The 26,435-nt window shown below is 47.4% G+C and overlaps 1 protein-coding gene across 8 annotated transcripts in view; it reads right to left on the minus strand.

The window, feature by feature from the left end:
- DNAH8 (dynein axonemal heavy chain 8) overlaps positions 1 to 26,435 on the minus strand; it is a 358,983-nt gene that overhangs the window by 12,250 nt on the left and 320,298 nt on the right. For 6 of the 8 annotated variants that reach the window (XM_083175420.1, XM_083175419.1, XM_083175417.1 and 3 more), the window contains 8 exons: positions 24,084 to 24,286; positions 18,473 to 18,546; positions 13,707 to 13,859; positions 11,750 to 11,905; positions 4,888 to 5,004; positions 3,677 to 3,778; positions 2,182 to 2,342; positions 381 to 534 (listed from right to left, as the gene is read on the minus strand). In XM_083175420.1, coding sequence (XP_083031546.1) covers positions 381 to 534; positions 2,182 to 2,342; positions 3,677 to 3,778; positions 4,888 to 5,004; positions 11,750 to 11,905; positions 13,707 to 13,859; positions 18,473 to 18,546; positions 24,084 to 24,286 — 1,120 coding nt within the window. Of the gene's footprint in view, positions 1 to 380; positions 535 to 2,181; positions 2,343 to 3,676; positions 3,779 to 4,887; positions 5,005 to 10,823; positions 11,015 to 11,749; positions 11,906 to 13,706; positions 13,860 to 18,472; positions 18,547 to 24,083; positions 24,287 to 26,435 lie in introns of those variants that run through there. The other 2 variants (XM_083175421.1, XR_014471558.1) reach the window with 2 other exon arrangements.

Raw genomic sequence — 26,435 nt, forward strand, 5'->3', positions numbered from 1 at the left:
TGCGTGACCTTGTATGATGTCACTTCCCCGCATCACCATAGGTCACCGCCTGCACCAAAGTTAGCATTGGCGGTATCGCTGGTGGCTACCAAAACACTGTATGAAGATACAGGCACAGTCGTACATAACATATAGGAATGCCACATATCATTGTATTCAGCATCAGCTGCTTGTGCATTTTATTTCTATTGTTTTGCGAATATGACTAATTTTAATTGAAAAAGTTGCATAAAAAGACACCTGAGGTTACCGAATCAGGTGATGGCATGACTAGAAGGGCTGTTTAACACGCCATGAGCCTAGATGTATTTGGACACATATGTAGAAGTATAATTAGGAAAGGTAAATATATAAAGTATAGTTGTATGTAGGAGAACTACCTCATGAGGGATATAATCCGGTGGCAGTTTATCCAGCATGCCTTGCAGTATGTGATATACAGCAGCCTCACGGGTTTCCCCCACTCCAGCACTCTCTGCGGGTTGGATTTTGGCTATAGTGTCCAGCACTTCAGCTGTCATGTTGTTCTGACGTCTGTAACACATAATAGTAATGGCTGCAGTTGCGTATGTCTACCTTTACAGGATGTCTCATACACTGTATACTGAGCTGTTACACCGCTATAGCTCTTCCATTACTCATGTATACAGTAACATCAGTCACATCAATCACCATATGACTAAACTAGTGTAAATGAAGATATTAGACAGCTCCAGAAATGTCTGCACACATTAACATTAGGCTACTGACGCAAACCCTTCTCTTGTCTTGTGTCTAGAACCAGTGTTTCTGATGCAGTGGCGGAACTAGAGGCTTGGATACCTCTGGCAAACTCTCATCGTTGACCTTCTATTTGATTTCCATAAACCATTGCACCCTCTGTAATTTCGTCACTGCCCTTAGGTCTACAGGTGTTATCAATTTCTGTATCATGATTTTTAGAAATACTTATCAACTCAAAATCAATTTACAATTAAAGTCATTGATCAAAACATACAACATTATATATCTGTGGGGTAGTATAATATAGCACCTTTAATGTTGTTTTTAAAATGTGCAGTGTCCCTGGGGATCAGCAATGCTGTGCATCACAGCCGCTGCAACCAAGAAGCAGCACTCGGCTTTATTATGCTTCACAATGCAGCAAGGATAAGCTGAGTTGGAGCAGCAGCTGTGATACTATAAGGCTCATGTACTAACAATCAAAGCTGCTCTTAGATTCCTCACACTTGTTGGCAGGGCAGACCCGGGAACCAGTGTGAACTAGGCAGGCCAGGGAATTTCCTGGGTCCAAGGTGCAGTTTGAAGAGGGTCTGTGAGATGAGATGATCTGTGTCCTGGCAAAACCCCAGGATAAAAAACCCAGGTTTTTGCAGGGGTGGCAATGAGAACATGGTATTACTCAAAATATTCACAGTAATAGTGTCCCTTACTCATAATGCTCAGAGTTGTGCCCTATATACGCATAATGCCCACAGCAGTAGTGTCCCTTATACACATAATGCCCACAGCAGTAGTGTCCCTTATACACATAATGACCACATTAGTGACTTTTATACCCAATCTGCCCCTGTCACTCCAGCAGCTCAACACCCATCTCTCTTCATAAGCTCCATACCATGTATCCCTCCAGCAGATTCCCCACCTTTATGTGTCCTTCCAGACACCGCTCACCAAGGGGTCAATCCTATTTGCGAACAGTGCAAGGTGCCATTTCAACGTGTTTTAACACTGGCAATGGCACCCAAAAATTGCTGGCCGATAAATCGCTCAGTGCATACACTATGAGCGATTTTCTCCCGGCCCTGCGATTTTACAGGGGTAAACCACTTTACATAGTAGGAGACTATGGAAAGTGGTTCACTCGTCCTGTAGTATTGATGCCGGAGCAGGCATCAGCACTCACCGCTCATCAGCTGCTCATACACACTAGGATATTTGAGCTCAAAATTGCCCAGTGTGTATGGGCCTTAAGAGGTGATGCCAGGGATTCATTTTGGTTTTATTGTATTGTAATGCAGAAGTGTGCTGTGCTATTTATCACCCATTCTGTTTAATAAACTAACATTGTTTTTTTGTCTACCACCATTCCAGAGTGATCTGAAATATTGTATCCTTACAACACCATGAATGAGAAACACATTATAGCAGTCTGATGGTTCATAAATATAAGTTACTTACAAGATGTCAGCATTAGAGTGCAAACCAAACACTTCAGGGGTGTCAGGTACAGGCAGAGACTGGATGTAATCCAAGTAGTGCTCTGTAGTCGCACATTGAGGAATCTTATATCCGGCAGAGAAACAGAATGTGGAATCAAACATCTTCTCACTGAACCACATCTACAAAAATATAGAAGGATATAAAGCGAAAAGCATAAGGAACTTGAAAAATGAAAAAAAAAAAAAAAGTTACCTGAACATACATGCCCATTGCTAGATAATGTCAGCACTGAGATCTTATTACTGACAGCAAGGTTGCCTGGAGCTAAGGCTTTTAGATCTTGCGTATACCATAGACACTTACATATAACATTGCAATATATGTTAATACTTCTCCTTCTCAGTGGCTGCCTCTGGCTCCACCCAGTGGCGTAAGTTCGTCCAAGTTGCCCGGAGGCAAGATAAATATTGGTGCCCCCCCCCCCCCCCCAACACACGCACCTTATATAAATATATGTATGCATGTATGTATGTTATGGATATTGTGTTTAGAATAAAGAGTGTGTGACATCTATGGTCCTGCTAGGAGGGGGAGTCAGACGCAGAAACGATATCAACGGCTTTCAATTAACTGATTCAAACTCACAGTGGAAAAGAGGTGCCCCCTTGGGAGCAGGAGCCCGGCGGCAGATGACTCCATTGCCTCCCAGAGTTCTGCCTCTGGCTCCACCTCACCCCCTTCTATCCTCTCTGCTGGGTCTCCCAGGGTTCTGTCCTAGGCTGCCTTCTGTTCTCCCTGTACACCTCTTCCCTGGGTGCTCTCATACGCTCATTTGGATACCACCTCTATGCCAATGATAATAAACTATACCTCTCATCTCCCGACCTCTCCTCCTCTGTCCTCTACCGGGAATCCAGCTCTCTCTCTGCCATCTCCTCCTGGATGTCTGAGCACTCTCTGAAGCTCAACATTGACAAAACCAAACTCATCATCTTTCCTCCATCCAGAGTCTCCACCCCCCCCCAAATATCTCCATCACTTTGTACAACATCATCATCTCCCCCGTTCCCTAACTCTGCTGCTGCTCATTTTGCCCACCGCAACCCCCCCTCCCCCAACTGCCTCCGCTGTGCTGAACAAAGCAGGTCCCGGAGCGCAGGTTTATTCAACCCAGGACGCTGGTGGCCAAATAAAATGCTGCCCTGGCTTTTGAGCCAATCAGAGTGGCTGTCGGTACGCGAGCTCTGATTGGCTCACCAGCCGGTGCTGCATTTTAATTGGCCACCGACATCCTGAGTTGAAGAGGCCTGCTCTTTGTGACGTCCAGGCTGCAGCTCAGCGGAAGAGGAGATGGTGGAGCAGGAACCGGGTTACGGTAAGTGAAGTGAGGAGGGGAGGGGGGCGGACTGGAAATGATTCCCGGACTCCACAATTCCTGGTGGCGGGCCTGATTATTAGCAACAGCATTACTTGTGTTCTTCTGATAACATAGACTGGAGTAAGACTTGCGTACTCTGACAAAGCAGTTAAGAAGACGTCTGTCATAATCATCAGTGACACGGCCTCCATACATCACTTCTCCGATCATATACCTCACAGTGCTCCAGGATACGCTCTGAACAAACAGAAATGTGATATATTACATTGTATGAATGCAAAGAACAGTTACAGCAAATATGCTCTAACAGATTCTATTGAGCTTTTGTGCATAAAGATTTATTATATTCAATTCAACATATTTCCTTTTCTATTGTACAATATATAAAGCAACTGAATCAGAGGGGTGAAGAACAGTTCAGGAGGGGACGCTTGGTAAATTTACTAAGCAATGATTTGTGGTTTTGGGTCTAATTCATGTTTGTATGAAAATGCAACTGCAATTGTGATTCTCTAGGGTACGGAGCTGCTAATGTTAGCGAGTGAAACTGCTGCCCAGGGATGGAAGGAGAAGCCCGCTGGAGCCATTGCAGGCTTAATTGCAATGGTGACAAATTGGTGGACTATGGTCCAGATTTGCGAGTGAATTGCGAAGAGATTGCTAACCCCTATCGACTTGCAAATCCATACACAATTCCCGAACCATCTAATGGTATTTACAGTCTGTGCAAATGTGAGTAGCTCGGACCCTTCCACTAACCTGCGACTGAGACGGGGCTTATCGAGGCTGGCGTTCATGTCACAAACCGCTTCGGTGCGCCTGCGTTCTTTCTGACACTCCCACAAAACATCCAGTTTTTACCCCCAAACACTTTCTGCCAGCTGCTTTGTATCTGATACACATACACAGCCATTCGATAATCGCTTGATATGCGAATTCTCTAATAAGCGATCAGCTCTGAATCAGGCCCTATACTTAATTTTCAATAACATCGAAGGGTTGGTCTGTGGCTTCGCAGACTGGCCACAGCGGTAGAACTCAGACATAATGTATTTGCAGGTACAATCATGCAGCCATCACAAGCTGCACACCCCAAAAAACTGTGTTATGTGGGAGATTCAGACCCTTTTCTGGGGCACCAAAAAAATCAGGAGTCTCCCGGATCTCTTGGAAAAGTAAAACTATATATCAAGAAACCATAAAGAACAGCACAGGACATATCACAAAGCACTGAACAGCAGGATAGGACAGTATTTATGACCAGTACAGGACCATTTGTGATCACAGAGGCATGTCAGAATTCAGACTTTTTTATTTATTTTATTTTACTTGTTTTAGAGACTTACTTTTTTGATATCACACTCATCCATGTGATTTAGAATGAACTGGACACTTTCTTTGAAGTCTGCAGAGTTGAATTCATATGGAATATTCCAGCCGATAGGACCAAATTTCCGTCGTTCCTGCCAAACATTTGGGGTGAAATGTAATTGGGTGAGAGAATCAGAAAGTGAAAGATTTGGTAAGAAATCTCCAGTTTTTTAAAAGGGGTGGTATGCAGGCAGAGGGTGGTATGCAGGCAGAGGGTGGTATGCAGTTAGGAGGTGGTATGCAGGCAGAGGGTGGTATGCAGTTAGGAGGTGGTATGCAGGCAGAGGGTGGTATGCAGGCAGGAGGTGGTATGCAGGCAGGAGGTGGTATGCAGGCAGGAGGTGGTGGTATGCAGGCAGGAGGAGGTATGCAGTTAGGAGGTGGTATGCAGGCAGAGGGTGGTATGCAGTTAGGAGGCGGTATGCCAGCAGGAGGTGGTATGCAGGCAGGAGGTGGTATGCAGTTAGGAGGTGGTATGCAGGCAGGAGGGGGTATGCAGTTAGGAGGTGGTATGCAGGCAGGAGGTGGTATGCAGTTAGGAGGTGGTATGCAGGCAGGAGGTGGTATGCAGGCAGAGGGTGGTATGCAGGCAGAGGGTGGTATGCAGTTAGGAGGTGGTATGCAGGCAGAGGGGCAAAGGGTGGTATGCAGGCAGAGGGTGGTATGCAGTTAGGAGGTGGTATGCAGGCAGGAGGGGGTATGCAGTTAGGAGGTGGTATGCAGTTAGGGGGTGGTATGCAGGCAGGAGGTGGTATGCAGGCAGGAGGTGGTATGCAGGCAGGAGGTGGTATGCAGGCAGAGGGTGGTATGCAGTTAGGAGGTGGTATGCAGGCAGAGGGTGGTATGCAGGCCGAGGGTGGTATGCAGGCCGAGGGTGGTATGCAGGCAGAGGGTGGTATGCAGGCAGGAGGTGGTATGCAGGCAGGAGGTGGTATGCAGGCAGAAGGTGGTATGCAGTTAGGAGGTGGTATGCAGGCAGAGGGTGGTATGCAGGCAGAGGGTTGTATGCAGGCAGGAGGTGGTATGCGGGCAGGAGGTGGTATGCAGGCAGGAGGTGGTATGCAGGCAGGAGGTGGTATGCAGGCAGGAGGTGGTATGCAGGCAGGAGGTGGTATGCAGTAAGGAGGTGGTATGCAGGCAGGAGGAGGTATGCAGTTAGGAGGTGGTATGCAGGCAGGAGGTGGTGGTATGCAGTTAGTAGGTGGTATGCAGGCAGGAGATGGTATGCAGGCAGGAGGTGGTATGCAGGCAGAGGGTGGTATGCAGGCAGAGGGTGGTATGCAGTTAGGAGGTGGTATGCAGGCAGAGGGGCAGAGGGTGGTATGCAGGCAGAGGGTGGTATGCAGTTAGGAGGTGGTATGCAGGCAGAGGGTGGTATGTAGGCAGAGGGTGGTATGCAGTTAGGAGGTGGTATGCAGGCAGAGGGTGGTATGTAGGCAGAGGGTGGTATGCAGGCAGAGGGTGGTATGCAGGCAGGAGGTGGTATGCAGGCAGAAGGTGGTATGCAGTTAGGAGGTGGTATGCAGGCAGAGGGTGGTATGCAGGCAGAGGGTTGTATGCAGGCAGGAGGTGGTATGCGGGCAGGAGGTGGTATGCAGGCAGGAGGTGGTATGCAGGCAGGAGGTGGTATGCAGGCAGGAGGTGGTATGCAGTAAGGAGGTGGTATGCAGGCAGGAGGAGGTATGCAGTTAGGAGGTGGTATGCAGGCAGGAGGTGGTGGTATGCAGTTAGTAGGTGGTATGCAGGCAGGAGGTGGTATGCAGGCAGGAGGTGGTATGCAGGCAGGAGGTGGTATGCAGGCAGAGGGTGGTATGCAGGCAGAGGGTGGTATGCAGTTAGGAGGTGGTATGCAGGCAGAGGGGCAGAGGGTGGTATGCAGGCAGAGGGTGGTATGCAGTTAGGAGGTGGTATGCAGGCAGGAGGGGGTATGCAGTTAGGTGGTATGCAGTTAGGAGGTGGTATGCAGGCAGGAGGTGGTATGCAGGCAGGAGGTGGTATGCAGGCAGAAGGTGGTATGCAGGCAGAGGCTGGTATGCAGGCAGGAGGTGGTATGCAGTTAGGAGGTGGTATGCAGTTAGGAGGTGGTATGCAGGCAGGAGGTGGTATGCAGGCAGAGGGTGGTATGCAGGCCGAGGGTGGTATGCAGGCAGAGGGTGGTATGCAGGCAGGAGGTGGTATGCAGGCAGGAGGTGGTATGCAGGCAGAAGGTGGTATGCAGGCAGGAGGTGGTATGCAGGCAGGAGGTGGTATGCAGTTAGGAGGTGGTATGCAGGCAGGAGGGGGTATGCAGTTAGGAGGTGGTATGCAGTTAGGAGGTGGTATGCAGGCAGGAGGTGGTATGCAGTTAGGAGGTGGTATGCAGGCAGGAGGGGGTATGCAGTTAGGAGGTGGTATGCAGGCAGAGGGTGGTATGCAGGCAGAGGGTGGTATGCAGTTAGAGGGTGGTATGCAGGCAGAGGGTGGTATGCAGTTAGGAGGTGGTATGCAGGCAGGAGGGGGTATGCAGTTAGGTGGTGGTATGCAGTTAGGGGGTGGTATGCAGGCAGGAGGTGGTATGCAGGCAGAAGGTGGTATGCAGGCAGAGGGTGGTATGCAGTTAGGAGGTGGTATGCAGGCAGAGGGTGGTATGTAGGCAGAGGGTGGTATGCAGGCAGAGGGTGGTATGCAGGCATGAGGTGGTATGCAGGCAGGAGGTGGTATGCAGGCAGAAGGTGGTATGCAGTTAGGAGGTGGTATGCAGGCAGGAGGGGGTATGCAGTTAGGGGGTGGTATGCAGGCAGGAGGTGGTATGCAGGCAGGAGGTGGTATGCAGGCAGAAGGTGGTATGCAGGCAGAGGCTGGTATGCAGTTAGGAGGTGGTATGCAGGCAGAGGGTGGTATGCAGGCAGAGGGTGGTATGCAGGCCGAGGGTGGTATGCAGGCAGAGGGTGGTATGCAGGCAGGAGGTGGTATGCAGGCAGAAGGTGGTATGCAGTTAGGAGGTGGTATGCAGGCAGAGGGTGGTATGCAGGCAGGAGGTGGTATGCAGTTAGGAGGTGGTATGCAGGCAGGAGGGGGTATGCAGTTAGGAGGTGGTATGCAGTTAGGAGGTGGTATGCAGGCAGGAGGTGGTATGCAGTTAGGAGGTGATATGCAGGCAGGAGGGGGTATGCAGTTAGGAGGTGGTATGCAGGCAGGAGGTGGTATGCAGTTAGGAGGTGGTATGCAGGCAGGAGGTGGTATGCAGGCAGAGGGTGGTATGCAGGCAGAGGGTGGTATGCAGTTAGAGGGTGGTATGCAGGCAGAGGGTGGTATGCAGGCAGAGGGTGGTATGCAGTTAGGAGGTGGTATGCAGGCAGGAGGGGGTATGCAGTTAGGTGGTGGTATGCAGTTAGGGGGTGGTATGCAGGCAGGAGGTGGTATGTAGTTAGGAGGTGGTATGCAGGCAGGAGGTGGTATGCAGGCAGGAGGTGGTATGCAGGCAGAAGGTGGTATGCAGGCAGAGGGTGGTATGCAGTTAGGAGGTGGTATGCAGGCAGAGGGTGGTATGTAGGCAGAGGGTGGTATGCAGGCAGGAGGTGGTATGCAGGCAGGAGGTGGTATGCAGGCAGAAGGTGGTATGCAGTTAGGAGGTGGTATGCAGGCAGAAGGTGGTGGTATGCAGTTAGTAGGTGGTATGCAGGCAGGAGGTGGTATGCAGGCAGGAGGTGGTATGCAGGCAGGAGGTGGTATGCAGTTAGGAGGTGGTATGTAGGCAGGAGGTGGTATGCAGTTAGGAGGTGGTATGCAGTTAGGAGGGGGTATGCAGTTAGGAGGTGGTATGCAGACAGGAGGTTGTATGCAGTTAGGAGGTGGTATGCAGGCAGGAGGTGGTATGCAGGCAGAGGGTGGTATGCAGGCAGAGGGTGGTATGCAGTTAGGAGGTGGTATGCAGGCAGAGGGGCAGAGGGTGGTATGCAGGCAGAGGGTGGTATGCAGGCAGAGGGTGGTATGCAGTTAGGAGATGGTATGCAGGCAGGAGGGGGTATGCAGTTAGGAGGTGGTATGCAGGCAGGAGTTGGTATGCAGTTAGGAGGTGGTGTGCAGTTAGGAGGTGGTATGCAGGCAGGAGGTGGTATGCAGGCAGGAGGTGCTATGCAGGCAGAAGGTGGTATGCAGTTAGTCAAGGTGTGAAAAAGCTCCCTAGTGGAGTGAAACGCGTTGGTAGTTTATCAGACTGACTGAATACAAAGAAAGTCCTGAAACACTGCAGAGTGTTCCTATCCTGATCCTCTGGCAATCTACACCACTGTGGACACTATCCTGGGCCACACCATCACTCAGAGGCAACTCCTGATCCAATGTGGACACTATCCTGGGCCACAGCATCACCCAGAGGCAACACCTGATTAATTGTTGACACCATCCTGGGCCGCACCATCACCCAGAGGCAACCCCCGATTCTTTCCTTGCAAATCTACATAAGAGGAATTTGGATCCCCAAACAAGGAATTGCCATGGGGCTCTACTGCTTATGTCCCAGTCTCAACAATACCAAGTGAGGATATCTAAGAATAAGGACACCAGATCTGCACATACAGAGCTCTAAAACCAATTGGTTTCTCCAAAAATACGGTACCGTATGGAATTACAATATTCACCAGTTCGCTTTCCCCTCCCCTTATTTTAAGGTTTTTGAATGGCCAATATCTGACCTATAATGTTGTGAAGTTTATATTGTTTAGAATCATAATTTAAAAAAAATAATAAAAACCAATATAGTGGTACTCGAAATGTCTAAGTATTAATTTTGTTAAATATTGGATATAAGCGCAGTCCTTTTTCCCACATTTATCTTGGGGATTGACACTCCCCACCACTGTACTGCAGCTTGACAAAGCCACTCACACCTCTGCGCCTCCTACGGGTAAGATAGTTACCCACCTCTTTCTTTTGTAGATCTATTAGGCTGGCACCTGGATCTCTTGTCCTTCCTCCTTATAGGGGAACTTTGAAGTTGTGTCGGGACGCCAACAGATCCATCTCCGGAAGACCCCAGTGATGTACCAGCGATTGGAACATCTCCTAATGTAGGGACCAACATGCCCACATGAATCCTGTGGCGGTTGTAAATTCCACCTCGCAAATCAGGATTCCTGGGATGAAGAGTGCCGACAGGGTTGGAATGTTCTCTGCCCATGTGAAGGCTTCCAACATGGTAGAAAGACTGTGCTTTCTGCCCTGATTATTGATGTAAATGACTGTTGCCATGTTGTCTGGCTAAACCCAAACCGGTTGGCCTTGAAGCAAAGACTCCATCTGACAAATAGCTTTAAAACACAGCTCTAAAGTTCAACAGGTCATAACTGACTCTACTGAGGTGGCCAAAGTCCCTGGAAAGTCTAATGACAAATGACTGGTCCCCACCAGCACAAACTGGTGTCAGCGGTGAGGAGAACCTAAGTCTTGATCCAGAAGGGTCATCCTATCTGTACATTCCGATCCTGAGCCACCAAAGAGACAGATGCATTTCCTGAAAGAGAACAAGAATTTGGGATCGAATGTGGAGGCGAGACCCCGTCGAGTCAGATAGAATCTCTCTCTCTGCAATGGACAAAAATGGTACTGTGCATATTCCACTAGGTCAAAGGCAGAGACCATTGATCCTAGGATTTTCATACAGGAATGTTTGGAGACCCTTTTCTGACCGAGAAGGTCCTTGATCCGTGATTGAAGGATCATCTTGTGTCTGTACCTCCGGCAGGAAGACCCCCAGCGATCTCAAGTCCAAGAGGGCACCTAGGTGTAGCATGAACTAAGTCAGATCCATGAACGACTTGGGCTAATTGATAATTCATCTATGGATCTCCACCTCGATGGATGTGATCTGAGGCAGCTTGCCATGATATCCATGACCTACATGAATACAAGAGGTGCTGCGGTAGTCCAAATGACAGAGCCCAAAATGGAAAGTCTTTCCCCCTAAACCACAATGGTGGCAGGGACTGGCGGACATGGGCCGATGGGAAGCTCAGTCGGAAGGGGATGCGCGAACGTCACGTGCGCGCGTGTCCCCTTCCAGAAACTGGCGATCCGACCGCCAGACCCCTGCTAAACAAGAAGCTGCATGCAGCCTAGGAGTTCCTGTGGAGCAAAGAAATGCAGTCTTAGCAGCTGTAACTGAGCCACAATTTTGTCCAATTTTGAACCAACAAGCAGTGACCCCCTCATATGGTAGACTCACTTAGACTCCCCCTTCCAGGAACACAGCCACATTGTCCTTCTGGCTGCAACCGCTGATGTGGAAAACCTGGACGCCAAGGTGCCCGAGTCTAAGGCAGCCGAGAGATCTACAGATAAGGCGTCTGCCCATTCTCCTAGTGCCTTGCGACCCACTCCAAAGATAATACTGCTCTGACAACTGCCCCGGCATGCATGGAAATAATTTTCAGCTTCTTATCAGTAGGTTCCATAAGGGAAGCTGCCAACCCTGTCGACCTTAGCCATGTCGACCTATTTTTATCTGTCGACCTTCAGTGGTCGAACCAATGCATGTCAACCTAAATAGGGTCGACGCAATGACCCATACCTAATAGATGGTACGTCAAGTATAATATGAAAGCAGCCCCAGGTTCTAAAAGGTGCACTGGCTGCTGGCACAAAACTGAAACTAGATGCCTGAGGTGCAGGCGGGGCAGAGGGGGAGGAGGAGCCTGGGCTGCCTGGATGCAAATGTTTAACCCATTTGGAGAAATAGCAGTGGTACAAAGCTGTGGAGAAGTTACAATGAAGTATCTGGTGATGTACTATGTTGACTAATATGCAGAGTGGGAGCTGTCTGACAGAACCCAGTGACAAGTCATGTGGAGACATTCTAACCTGGACAGCGGAGTGCAGAAAGGCCACAGTGTACAGCAGAGGTCTCCACATAGGGAGGTAGCTGGCATCCAGTAGATCCTGACTAATTCCAGCAAATGTCTCCTTCAAGCAAGCCCGGATTCCCTGGGGGGATTCATCGGTAAATTTGATAGATATCTGTTGAAAAAAAAAAAAAAAATTTATTTTTTAATTAAAATAAAGAGTTATGGACCTGATTCAGGTCCGTCGCTTGTATGCGGCCACACGGAGGAAAAATCATAAGATGGTCGCTCGCTTTCCTTTATCCTGGACTGAGACCGTCAAAAAGCTAGGGCGGGCGTTGACGTCAAACATTGACACCCCAGCGTTGGTAGGGTTCCACCCAGCATTTTTGTGGGCACGCCCATAAATTGCTGGGAGATGCCCTCCTGCACGCCTATCACTGAGCAAACGTCCTGGTGAGTGTGAAACTCGCCAAAGGCGTTTACTCCGGGGTTTGCAAATGCCCATATTCGGGCATGTGCAAACCCCAAACATCGGACATGGGTGCAAATTCGGCCCGCAATGAGCAGGTCTGAATTGCCCCTTAGTTTAAAACTCCTATATGTGATTTCTCCAAAAGCTTTCGGCATATGCCATTGGATAGGCAGTAGTCAGAGCATGGGGACTGCAATAAACTGACCAATCAGTGCATCCCCCTTTATTACTTGTGACGGGTTGCTACAAGGAGCCGAATTCAATGCCATTGGCGAGGGGGTTTGTACGGCGAGGATTGCTTTTCCTCGCCGAAAATAAGCCATCCTCGCCGTGAAATCCCCTCGCTGTATTCAATGTCGGGGCCGAATCCTCACCATGGACCTTACTCTGGTTGCGGCGGCCAAACGTACGTACGATCCATATCAGCGTACGTTCCCCGTACGCGGCCAGTGAGCGAAAGTCCACCCACAAAACAGCCGCATACGGACGGACACAAACACTGACAAAGAGGAGTGGCGTACACTTGAGCGTACGCCAACGTACACGCATGGATCACCGCTTAGACTCCAACAACTGGCGTACAACAGAGCGTATGCCACCGTTTACGACGTCTCTCGTCCGTCTTCCCACCGACTTCTTGCGGCTATCTGAGCGTACGCCACCGTGCACGGACGAGTCTCTATTGTTTTCAATGGAAAACTCAGCGTATGTCACCGCTCGTGAGAGTGAGCGTACGTCCGTGCACGCTGGCATACCCTTCACATATATGGCCCTCGTAATCTACCCTTTCAACTATGATTAAGACAATTACATTAATTATTCTAATTGTTCATCAATTATTGTTTTCTATTACCTCAATTGTCTACCTTAATGAACAGCCTAATAAAAATACATTTTAACCCTCATTACATGTATATTTATTATGTTCTAATGTTGCATTTTAATCACTATCTATGTGTCCCCACATTGCTTTTAATTTTAAATCAAGTTATGTTGGTGTTACAGTGAAAACGTTGAGTAGATTGAGTGTGCTGCTGTTTAAAGTATATAAAAACACTTACTGAATGTGTGTAAAGGGTTACAAAATAACTACCTTGACATATAAAAGCAGGTCTTAAAATGATTCTTACCTTAAATGAAACCAACCTTTACATGTAGAGAAGTGTAGAAAGATAAGGTTCCAATGTGTTTGTGGGCTGTGTGTGGCTTGCAGGTAGTGAAATAATGGTTTGGACTTATCTCTATTAAACAACCAACAATTTAATTTCAAATTAATTTCTAATATTTACACAAAACTATGCACAGAGCACCAATTAGAGGTATAATGTAAAACACCAAGACGAAGGTGCAGCTCAACCCAACTCTCCTGTAATGTGCTATTTCTATTATTTTAATTATATTATTTTTGCTTTCTTTAAAACTCTGTTGAAGAGAAAACTACATTTTGATTTTGCACATGCTTTTATCGGGTATAATACAGAATATTTCTAGCAGCGCTCACCTGCAGCAGAGTTATTGGAAACTTCCTGTGAGCCTCGGTCGTTATCCAGATCCTAAATGTTTCCTCAATCACTTCTTTGGTTTGAATAGTGTCAAGCAATTCGTCCATAAAGTCCAGTCCATGGTGACAGTTCTGAAGTAATAGCCATCCTCCCTGTATCACAAACACCAAACACACTGTCAGTGTTGCTGCACATGGCGGCCACACTTAGGGTCCGAATTAGGCCTTGTCCCCAATGGTGGGGGACTGGGCATAGGCGCTAATGCGCATGTGCAGTCCAACACAGTGAGCGTCGAATTTTCATTTGCCGGGGCACTCGCTGCCTGATTGACGGGCAGGGGGTGTTTCGGAGTGGACCACCGGGATTTCATGGGAGTGCCCACAAAAAAACTGGGCGCACCCATAGAAATGCTGGGGGGGTCCCAGGAAATGCAGGCGTTCCCCGGCCTGCTCAGGGCGGGCAGATGACATCAGTGCCCGCCCACAAATCAGTCATCAGCGAGAAGTCGAAAGTCCTGGCAAACCGCTTTTCTACTGCAAACAGAGGAAAAGTAATTAGATGGATAGCGAACATCGATTGATTTCTCCTCTGTGTAAGCGTACACATCCCCTTGCAGCATAGGAAGGGGATCCGGTCAGCGGGGTGAAGGTGCCTTCGCCAGGGCGGCATTAACCTGCTCTCTAGGCTCCATATATAGTCAGCTTAGCAAGCAGGTCTAAATCACGCTCTTATACTGTACTAGCCTAAACAGGCTGTAAGTAAGTTGACTGACAGATCTGAGGAAATCATATAAAATGTATACATGTTTAGTGGGAGAGATTGCAGCAATATTTCTGATCTCATCCCGCTAGTGGTGAGAAGGTCCCTGCATCAAACCGCCGTCTCTGTCCCTGCATCCCCGCCGTGTGGCATAATGTGAATTTTGGCTCAATCTGTGTGGCATAACATAAATTTTGTGGAATAACATTAATATTGTCTCAATCTGCGTGGCATAATGTGAAGTTTGGCTTTTAGTTTGGCAAAATATTAATGTTGGCTATTTCATTGTGGCATAATGTGAATTTTGTCTCAATCTGTGTGGCATAACGTGAATTTTGGCTCAATCTGTGTGGCACAATGTGAATTTTGGCTCATTTAGTGTGGCATAATGTGAATTTTGGCTCAAACCGGGTGTCATAACATGAATTTTTGCACAAACTGGGTTGCATAACGAGAATTTTGGCAAAGTCTGTGTGGCATTACGGGATTTTTGGCTCAATCCGTGTGGCATAATGTCAATTTTTTGCTCAATCTGAGTGGCATAATGTCAATTTTGTCTTATTCCATGTGGCATGTCAATTTTGGCTCATTCCGTGTGGCATAATGTTTAAGGGGCAAGAATAAGTCTTGCTTGTCTGTATTAAGCAATATTGTAAATGTTTATTTATTTGATAATTATTAACACCACTAATCCAGCCTGCAGCAAAATGACTGCACAAAACAAATCTTAAATTCAATAGAGACACCAGTGGCGGTTTTTACCTATGGGCTGCAAAGCTGCAGCCCCCCAGGTAAAATCCACCACTGTAGTGAAGCCAGATGCAGTCTGTGAGACTGCACTGGCTTCGCTGTGGCTGGTAGTGTTTTCTTTTCTCGGGACGCTTTTCTGTGGGCTGCCGAGCAAATTTCGCTTTTGCGCATGCGTAGTACCTACATTGGTACTGCGCATGCGCTGGTCCGTGTGCCTGTCATTTGTATTACACAGGCGCCAGGACCATGATTCCCTTCTATGGGCTGTTGCCGAAGCAGCCCATAGAAGCTGGCCACATGGCGCAGTACAGATGTTTGTACTGCGCATGCACCAGTCCCGGTGCCTGTCATCATAGCACAGGTACCGGGGACCGGGAGGAGGAAGCAGCAGCGGCGACTGTAGCTGCAGCGGCGACAGGGGGAGGGGGTGCCTGCATCGTAGTACTGGCCAGAGGCAGCCCCCTCCCCCAAGAAGGTACGAGCCGCCACTGACAGTGGCAGTGTTTACCTATGGGCTGCAGCACCTCAAGGTAAAATCCGCCACTGTCTGTGAAGCCAGATGCAGTCTGTGAGACTGCACTGGCTTCAGTGTGACTGGCAGTGACTTCCTATTGAAAGTCCGACCTGCCAGTCACTCAAGGCAGTCTCATTGGGAGGTGTTCCCTCCCTCCGAGATGCCTCTCTGTGCGCAAATGCGCGGCAGCCCTCAAATCTGGTTCTGCGCATGCGCAGTACCGCAGACGATACTGCGCATGCGCCGGACCTGGGAACCTGATTAAGCCTCCGGGGGCTGCTGCAAAGGCAACCCATGGAGGCTTAGGCCAGCGCATGGGCAACATGTATGAAGTTACTGTGAAGGTCCCCGTTCAGGAGACCAGCGGCTGGGACGGCATGAAGGACGGTGCAGGGATTGCAGCAGGGGCAGCGGACGGGGGGCCCGCATTGCGGCAGCCCCCCTCCTCCTAAATGGTAAGAGCCGCCACTGGTGTATTTGTTGTTACACCAAAATATTGCATTGTCTTAATTTCATTCCAGTATCTACTGCAATTCCTGAGACTGCTGTGTTTTTTTTTGTGATATATCTTGATAACGATAGCAGAAAAACATTTTTACATTAAGTGATACTTAAAAAGCGGTACATTATGTGGGAAATTTACTAAGAATACGATTTTACGTATTTGTATTCTGAATACAAATGTATACGATTGTTATAGCCGTATACAAATTCATATTCCAGAGGGGAATTTTCAAAGCAGTTGTATTTGACTGATTCGTACTTTCCGAATGTATTTAATATACAAATTTGGGTACTTATGTAGTATCTGGGCTGCCGATTTTGTGATTGTATGCCTTACCTTAAGGCATACAATCAGATGCGATGCGATTCGATGCGATTTTGCATAGGATTCGTTGTTAAGAAGGTCCTGTTCATTTCCCCACTATCCAAGTGGGCATAGAGTTGATTTTATATAGCGTGGCGAGCGCAGCGAGCCACCAAGCCCGAAGCGTGGCGAGCGAAGCGAGCCCCGCGAGGGGACGCATATTTCTTAAAAAGTATTCTGTGTCCCCTCGCGGGGCTCGGTGGCTCGCTACGCTCGCCACAGGTTTATATCCAACTCCATGCCCACTTGGATAGTGGGGAAAGGAAAAGGACCCCTTTTTCCCATTGAATTCTATGTTAAAATGGACTCAGACCATTTTAACATTGAATCCTATGGAAAAATCTTGACCATCGCATACGATGCGATCCGATCCGATTTCTAAATCGGACGCCCAGATACTACATAAGTACCCAAATTTGTATCAGCAGCCTGCACAAATCAGTCAGATCCGTGCAGGCTTCAGTGAAAAAAAAAAGATTTTTTTTCTTCATCGCACCTAAAAATCGCGTCAAATCGCATCGCATACAATCAGATTGCATGCGATTCGATTTGACGCGATTTGCCGCGATTTTAATATGTGAAGGCACCCAGATGCCTGTTTCATATGTGAAATGGCCCCCCAGACCCCATTTTTAATTGTATACCCACCCTGATGGCTAAATGCCCCCCATTGTTAACGCCACCCCACTATCAACGCCAACCCGAAGCGTGGCGAGCGCAGCGAGGGGCGGCGGTACACGTCCTCCGACCGTTTCATACCCCCACTATCCACGTCGGCGCGGAGTTGATTTTATATAGTGTGGCGAGCGGACGCGGATACCTGTGAAGCCCGCGAGGGGACGCGTATAGCTGTGAAGGTATTCACGTCCCCTCGCCACGCTTCGGGCTCGGTGGCTCGCTGCGCTCGCCACACTATATAATATCAACTCCACGCCGACGTGGATAGTGGGGGTATGAAAAGGTCGGAGGACGCGTACCGCTGCCCCTCGCGGGCTTGCTGCGCTCGCCACACTTCGGGTTGGCGTTGATAGTGAGGTGGCTTTAACAATGGGGGTCATTTAGCCATCAGGGTGGGTATACAATTAAAAATGGGGTCTGGGGGGCCATTTCACATATGAAACAGGCATCTGGGTGCCTGTACATATTAAAATCGCATCAAATCGCATCGCATGCAATACAATAGCATACAATGCAACGTGATTTTCTCTTCAAGGGAATTTCAAGTCACAAGTACCTTTTTTTTTTTTGTAGAAAAATAAATAAATAAAACAACCCCCCCCCCCTCACGGCCATAACCAGCCACAGGCTCAAAGACCCGGTCCTGGTTTTAAAAAATCAGGAAACCATTCAAGTAGGGGTTCCCTGTATTTTTTAAAACCAGCACGAGGCCCAAGGGCCGGTCCTTGTTTTCCAAAATACAGGGGACAAAATGAGTCAGGGTCCCCCTTATTTTAAGAACCAGCACCATGCCCAACCAGCCAGCAGGGTAATGACAAAGCCAGGGGGCACTTTCTAGAAGATAATATGTGGAGTCAGATTGCTTGGGCAACATCTCACACTTCTAAAAGCTCAGGTTAGTAAATGTATCCCTTAATGTAAAGTGTGGTAGAAATGAAAAATAACAAAGAAATCACAATAATCCAATACCTATGAGGATAGTTTGTAACATACTGTACTGCACAGTACATCTGTCTCGTAAACCTTGTATTTTTCCTCTTTTTGAGTGACAAATTCAGGATCAATTGTCCATTTTATGTGAAGACCAACTTAGGTATTTGTCATTGTTATTTTCTTAATTTACTCCTAATAAACACTTGCAGTAATGTAATTTAGTGTAGTGTATTCTGTAAGGCTTACTGGCATATAATACACACCTGTTGCACTGACATCTGGAGGAGCCTGCGTGCATGAACACCTTGTCCTTGGCCCATAGATAGAGTCCTGCATTCTTTATTAGAAGAGACAAAACCATTAATTAAACACTGGAAATAGACATATATATAACTTTAAATGTTACATTGATCGTAATGCGGAGAGGAAATGTCAGAAATGCTCATAAACTGTTAATAAAGCAGGACGTTCCATTAATAACTGTGAAAGAATAAAAGTACCGTACTCATTAAGGCAGGAGTTGTGCTACTGTATTTCATATCACATTTTAACCAAGAGTACTCTAGGTTTATGTGCACAAGGGAGTTAGCTTATTACTATCACAAAACCATGATACTTTATATATTTTTTGGTACTTGTGTAATAGCACGGCGCCCGGCTACGCTACGTTTTCAGCGTAGCCCAATGGCGTAGCCCGGCTCTGTCCCCGGCGTCCATAGCTCTGTCCCCAGCATCCGTGGCTCTGTCCCTGTCGTCCAGGGCAAGCCTAGTGAGCGCCTCTCACACAGCGCCGGTAACCACCAGATCCCCTGCACTGGCGGACGCCGGCGGAGAGGCGCTCCAGCTGTCTGATACGCAGGTGCGTCTCAGACGGTCCTGCTTCTCAATAATTATTGCGGCAGTGTACAGCAACCCTGCCGACTGGGTTAGGGGTTCGTGCCTCCTTTTCAAACCCACACTATCCACGCCAGCCCGAAGCGTGGCGAGCGTAGCGAGTCCCGCGAATGGACGCGTTACACATCCTCTGGACCTTTTCATTCCCACTATCCACGTCGGCGTGGAGTTGATTCAATAAAGTGTGGCGAGCGCAGCGAGCCACTGCGCCCAAAGCGTGGTGAGTGCAGCGAGCCCCGCGAGGGGACGAGGAACACATGTGAAGTAATCCGCATCCCCTCGCGGGGCTTGCTGCTCTCACCACGCTTCAGGCTCGGTGGCTCGCCACACTGTATAAAATCAACTCCACGCCTGACCTTTTCATATCCCCACTATCCACATCGGCGTGAAGTTGTATTTATATAGTGTGGCGAGCGTAGTGAGCCACCAAGCCCGAAGCGTGGCGAGCGCAGCGAGCTCCGCGAGGGGAAGCGTATTATGTTACATGTATTACACGTCCCCGCGCTTCGGGCTCGGTGGCTCACTGCACTCGCCACACTATATAAGATCAACTCCACGCCGAAGTGGATAGTGGGGTATGAAAAGGTCGTCCGGATGCGTTACAATACAATAATGGTATGCAATGCGATGCGATTTCAGTACCCTGAATAGCCCACTACGCAAATACCGTAGTGGGCGCCGTGATAATACACAAGTACCCAGTTATGTCTTGGACCGCTGTTTTCTCTCTTCTACCCCCGTTCATTACAATTGAAATAGGATAGACAAGCATTAGGTCGACATGCATAAAGGTCGACGTGGGATTAAGTCGACAGGGTTCACTTTTCAAACACATCCTGTGACATGACAGTTAGGAGCTGATTGGCTGGTAGTTTATCAATCTCCATTTTATAACTTTCAAGCTTAGTACATCTGGACCTCAGCCGATTCACAGTGTGACATTTCTCTGGCGTCCTGTCTTCTAAAGATGTTGTTATTGTCCCTGCGGTCTAGGCCACATGGGCTACATGGGCCCCGCTATCTTGAGTGATTGAGAATAACATTATGCTGCACACAGTAATGCTCATTGCACTACATTATGCCCCACAGAGTTATGCCCAGTGTGTCACACTTTGCCTCATACAGTAATGTCCATTGTGCAACATTATGCCCCACACAGTTTTGTCCATTGTGCCAATTTACGCCCCACACAGTAATCCTCCTTACAAATTGCACCACACACAGTATGGCCCAGTGCACATTATGCCACCATACAGTAATGTCTACTGCAGATTATGCCCCACATGGCCCAATGCACATGATGCCACCATACAGTAATGCCTTCTCCACATTATGCCCCTAACAGTATGGCCCAATGCACATTATGCCTCACACAGTATGGCCTACTGCACATTATGACCCCATACAGAAATGCCACTGCAAAATATGCTTACCACAGTAATGACCAGTCAACACCGACCTGTCAATCCCAAAGGAGTATGAAGCTGTAGTCCATCCTGGCATTGCAGCTGGCATCCTTCCAGGGTCTAAACTCATCCCCAGCCACTTCACTGTCCCACTGCACGCTCGCATTTCATAGAATATGCAGCTTTGTCATGACATCATGCCGCACATTTCAGAAACTCCACTCATTGAGCACAGTGGTGATTGGTGGTGAAAGGGGCTTACAACCGACCCTGATTTTGGGTGAGTGTGAAAGGAAGAGCGGCTCTCCCTGAGTGGGGACCTTCGGAAAATCATTTTAAAAAGGTTGGCAGTGAAGCTTGTGTGTTTACAGTTTTGCAAAACTCAAGCTGAATCAGGCGCAGTGTCAGTAGGAAATCTCACACTTTCTCCTTCCTTTCTGCCCTCCCGACCCACTCCCTTTCCTTATTGCTTTTATTTTGTAGTTATGTGTGTATTCAGGACGCATATGCCTAGAGGTATTTCTGTTTCCAGGACTTCTCTATGTGTTATTAGATAAACAATATTACATTGCCTTATCTTTCACTTGACTGTTATTCAATGCAAACAAAAATCCTTTGAACATACAGAATTGATCAAATAAAAATGTAGGTTTAGGATATCTGACAGCTCAAACACACTATGTAAAATAGCATTCAGAATCCGCATGGTGAAGGCAGAATGAACTCCCGTCTGTGGTAATACTTACTGCAGTACTGACTGTAAACACATTGACGCAGCTACAGTCACTTATCTGCAGGTAATATACAATATGTAGAGAAAAGTGATTGGACAATTACAGCAAAAAGAGTGAGATTTTATTGATGTCAGTGCTCTGTAGGTCTGTCATGTGCAGTGATTGCTGCAGACACCCTTCCTGGCAAATGGTCCACAAGTTTCTGGACAAAAGCAGGTGGTAGGTTTTGCCTTAACTACAGTGACCAACTGTAACAACGAAAAAAGGCCTAGAACACAGGTTCTCCGGACCCTTCAAAGTTCATGATTTACAGGACATCTGTGGATTTTTTTTGACAGTAGGGTTAAGATCTGGTCTCTGAGATGCCAGTCCATATGGGTTATGGAAATGTCTGTATACCAGTCAAGCGTCACCATGGAAACATGACAGGTGGCATCATCATCCTGATAAAAATATTGATTGTTTCTGTAGAACTGCCACAATATAGGGAGGGCAGAGTTATAAAGAACATCTCTATACTTCTTAATGTGGCCATACATTACAACTAGCAAGCCCATGTCAAACAGCTTAACGTCACCACCTCCATACTTTACTGTAGGCACTGTATACTTAGGAATCAGACGCCATAGTTCCACTGTCCAGTTTCTGCGCTCTTTACAGTACATCCTCGTAAGTGGTGTGTTGTATTCTTCTTTGTACACAGCGGTTTAGGAGCAGCTGTTCACCCATATGTACAACAATCAAAGCGGCCCTGAACAATTTGGTGTCCTAGGCAATACTTTAGCTGCAGAGAGGGCAGATGGTCAGGAAGAGAGAATGAATGACCCAGTAAGACTATACTTGTTCTACTGTGGAGCTTAGTCCTGCTGCTGAGACCTCATCTTGCCAGACTTTCTCCGTTGCTGCCCGGAAGCCATCTCACCACAGAACGGGAATTTAGATTGAGTAAAACAGACCGAACATGGGTCCAGGGGAGGAGAAAGTGCTGCAGTGATAACTGACAGTGGAGATATATGTGCTACAGGCGAGGGGAAACAACAATGTGAGGTATTGTATAACTGCAGCAGGTCCTCTGCAGGTCCTCTTCTCCTGTCCATTAATATTACGGTGCTAATATGGTTCCTAAAGTAGGATTAAGACCGTCCATTAAAAAGGTAAACTCAAAGTTGCCTCAGAGTGACTCGACTCTCTCTGTCATCATTAATATGTAGCTGAGTATACGGCTGTGAGAAGCTCATTCCAGACTGTGGAGCAGATGTATTAAGCCTGGTGAAGAGATAAAGTAGAAGGCGATAACGCACCAGCCAATCAGCTATGTTTGACAAATGACTGTTAGGAGTTGAGCTGGTACGCTATCACCATCCCGTTTATCTGCACTTTATCTCTTCACCGGGCTTAATACATCTGCCCTTATGTTCCTTTCAATTCCACTAGAAACCTGGTGTCACGAACGTGGATTTAAGCACTCAGTCTTGGCTGTGGTGGATACAATGGCTGAGAATTGGATTGGATTTACAGTGAAGCTGACTGGATCTGGGGATACCAGAATGGAACTAGATGCACAGTCTGGGGACACCAAACAGGTACAGGAATACAGTGATGCTGGAAAGTCTCTAGAGTACTCAGCCTGGGGATACCTGACTAGTACTGGAATCCAAGGATGCTGGAAGGTCTCTGAAGTACCCAATCCTGGACTGGACCCAGTGGAGCCGGTAGCGGGTACTGTGGCTGTGCTAGACCCAGTGGGGAGGGTAGTGGGGACTGTGGCTGGATTGGACCCACTGGAGCGGGTAACAGGTACTGTAGATGGACTGGACGCAGTGGAGCAGGTAGTAGGTACTATTGCTGGGCTGGACCCAGTGACGTGAATAGCAGGTACTGACAAAGTATCAGAACAGGGTGCCAGGTAACAGGACATAGTTACCTTGCCTTGCACGGATAGGTTGACAGGTCAGTTGGCAACTGTAATCCCAGGACTGGATTCAGGAACTGCAATGGGTGTTTTAGACAGAGAACACTAAACTACAGCAAGCAGGCAACTAAGGGGTTACAGCTGATCTGAGCACTAGGCTAGAGACTCTCAGGTGTCTAATCAGGGAGAGCCAAGCATAGTTTCACATACACAATGATTGCAGCCTAGGTGCAGGCTGAATAAATCCAGGCAGAATACACTGAAAGACCATGCAGAAACTGATGAACAGAAGAACAAACACCCAGGTTTGTGACTCCTGGTAAGTGTGCAGTGCATGCACTGCAGTGACAAGAGGTGGGTGGTGAAACAGAGAATGAATCATTGATGTGTGCAGAGCATTAGAGAAGCATGTGTTGAGCTCCTCCAATCAGGACTCGGCACAGGCTCTGGCAGATGGTTGAGCTCCACTGGTGCTGCTGCTTATTTCAGACCTCCCAACATGACCCCTCTCCAGGAGGGACACAATGCTCTATTACTGGACTTCCCTCTTAATTTCTGATTACCATCACCTGTGCTGAAACACCTTTCTTATCGATTAACCTACTTAAAACAGGCAATCATAAATCAAGAGGGAAGTCCAGCAACAGAGCATTGTGTCCCTCCGGGAATGGGTCAGGTTGGGAGGTATGTTATTGTAATGGCCTCTGTCCAGGCCCACCCCTGGGTACCCTCTTTGGAAGGGTGGTGGCGAGTGATCGGTGTGTAGGTGAGGGGTTGTGGTTAATGGTCTGAGTCTGATCAGCAGCCAGTGAGAGCTGCAAGGGTTCCGAATCATTCTCTATCACTGTCTCCAACAGAACAGATGTGTTTTATATGAGATGGAAGGGACACTAATTTCATATAATAGTTCAGTTCCTTCAACACTTACCAAGTTTAAGCTTCTTCGCAAGTGCATTAATCTGATATGTGGGATCTGAGCCCACAGAGAGAAAACAGATGAGAGGAGTGCGATTGTCACTCTCTTTCCAAGTACACTCAAGATTTAAAATGACAGGTTCTGTATACTTCAGATCTAAGGACTGAATTATATATTTCCTTGCTTGATATAGCGTACGGTCAGGGCACCAAGACCTATTAGTCAAAATACAACATTGCATCATATTTACTGTACACCAAATAAAACACATATTATAGTATAATTAACTGCAGAACTGTTTATACTATACAGTGTTTTAATGAATTCTTCGTACAGTAATACTCGTTATGGATATATTAATCATACTGGTATCAGCAATCAATGATGAGCAAAAGATACTTTACTGTATTTACAAGTGTAGAAATACAGTAGATGAAAATTCCTGCAGACTATAATTATAAGTAATAGTGTAGAGTTGGGCGTAAATGCAATTTGTATTTCTATTGTGTAAATCCATCAGTTTCACGTATCAGTCTCTTCGATGACTGGGAAGCATTTTACACTTATAGCCCTTTATCCTTATACAGAATTACTGGAGGCTAGAGGGGTTGTGAAATAATGGGCCGCATTCTGTACTCAACCCCTCATGTAAAGTATGAAGTAACCACAATAATGATGATGATCATTATTCTCATTGGGATCCCTCCCACTGATACTATTACCACTATCACCATGGGCCTTATTTTGGTTCATTCTTTCTGACAAAATCCTTCTTAGATGGGCAAAACCATGTGCACTGCAGGTGGGGCAGATGTAACATGTGCAGAGAGAATTAGATTTGGGTGGGTTTTACTTCAAAGTGAGATCTATATTGCAGTGTAAAAATAAAGCAGTCAGTATTTACCCTGCACAGAAACAAAATTACTCACCCAAATCTAATTCTCTCTGCACATGTTACATCTGCCCCCCCTGCAGTGCACATGGTTTTGTCCATCTAAGAAGGATTTTGTCAGAAAGAATGAACCAAAATAAGGCCCCATATTTGCAATTGTTAATCATATCAAAAGCAGATTAGCACTTACTCTGGTGCGCTCGCAAAGGCAAATTCCTTCTCAAATGGACAAAACCATGTGCACTGCAGGGGGGGAAGATATAACATGTGCAGAGAGAGTTAGATTTAGGTGAGTTATTTTGTTTCTGTGCAGGGTAAATACTGACTGCCTTATTTTTACACTGCAATATAGATCTCACTTTGAAGTAAAACCCACCCAAATCTAATCTATCTGCACATGTTACATCTGCCCCACCTGCAGTGCACATGGTTTTGTCCATTTGAGAAGGAATTTGCCTTTGCCAGTGAACCAGAATAAGGGCTTTGGTCTTTTTAAAGGGGAAGACAACAGATGTTTTTATATATTTGAACATCACAGTACTTAGAACGTTTATTTTGGAATTGCATCTTATTTTAAGTGCCTTTAATATGGTAAATGTATTAAAGGCAGAACTGTAAATGGTGTATTCTAATGTTAGAATGAATTTCTATAAATGGTAATCTCCTTAAACCAGACATGTACAGTACTTTGTGCTATGGCCAGCTCTGTAAATCTAGCAAAAGGCTCTTGTATCTGGGGTCACATATTACACTTGTAATTCAGAAGCAAGTATCACCCAACTATACTATACCCAAGATGTACAGTATAAAGCCCCCCAAAAGTTGCTGGTACAAATACAGTACAGCACTTAGTATGTGAGTATTTGACCTATTATATTACTGGCCTAAATTCTTATTTTAAGTTATGTGTTAAAATATTCTGTTAATTATTGTCCTCGAGCTTGGATGGTAGTAAAGGTACTGTATACTGGTCTCAACTAGGGATGCCAATCCTGGGGCTATTTTTCAATCCCGGGATTCGGGATTGAAAAATGCCTAATCCCGGGATTCCCGGGATACCCGGGATTGAGTTCGTCAATATAATGACGAACTTTAGTCCCCCCCAAACCCAGTCTAACTCACTCGGCCATTGCTGCGGGAGTCGGGCAGTGATGTTCAGAGGCCGGCGGCTTTCATTGGGGGCCGTGTGCGGGTGGTCTGGAGGCGGGCAGATGTGCGGTAGCCGGGCAGCGGTGGTCTGGAGGCCTGCAGATGTGCAGGAGACTGACGTCGCAGTACCCGGGCAGCAGTGAATGCACAGGTACCTAGCGGTGAGCGCGCACGGAGCATCAGACGCGCTGCGCAGTGTGACCTCTGACATCAGGTCACGCTGCACGCAGCCACAGAGCAGCGCGCCGGGGTTTGGGAGAAGCCGGGCAGCGTCTGAGCTGGTCTCAGCGCTGCCAGACATTAGATTCGCGCATGCGCAGGCC

The sequence above is a fragment of the Crinia signifera genome, chromosome 3 (genome assembly GCF_055691185.1).
Source record: "Crinia signifera chromosome 3, ASM5569118v1, whole genome shotgun sequence".
Taxonomy (NCBI): Eukaryota; Metazoa; Chordata; class Amphibia; order Anura; family Myobatrachidae; genus Crinia; species Crinia signifera.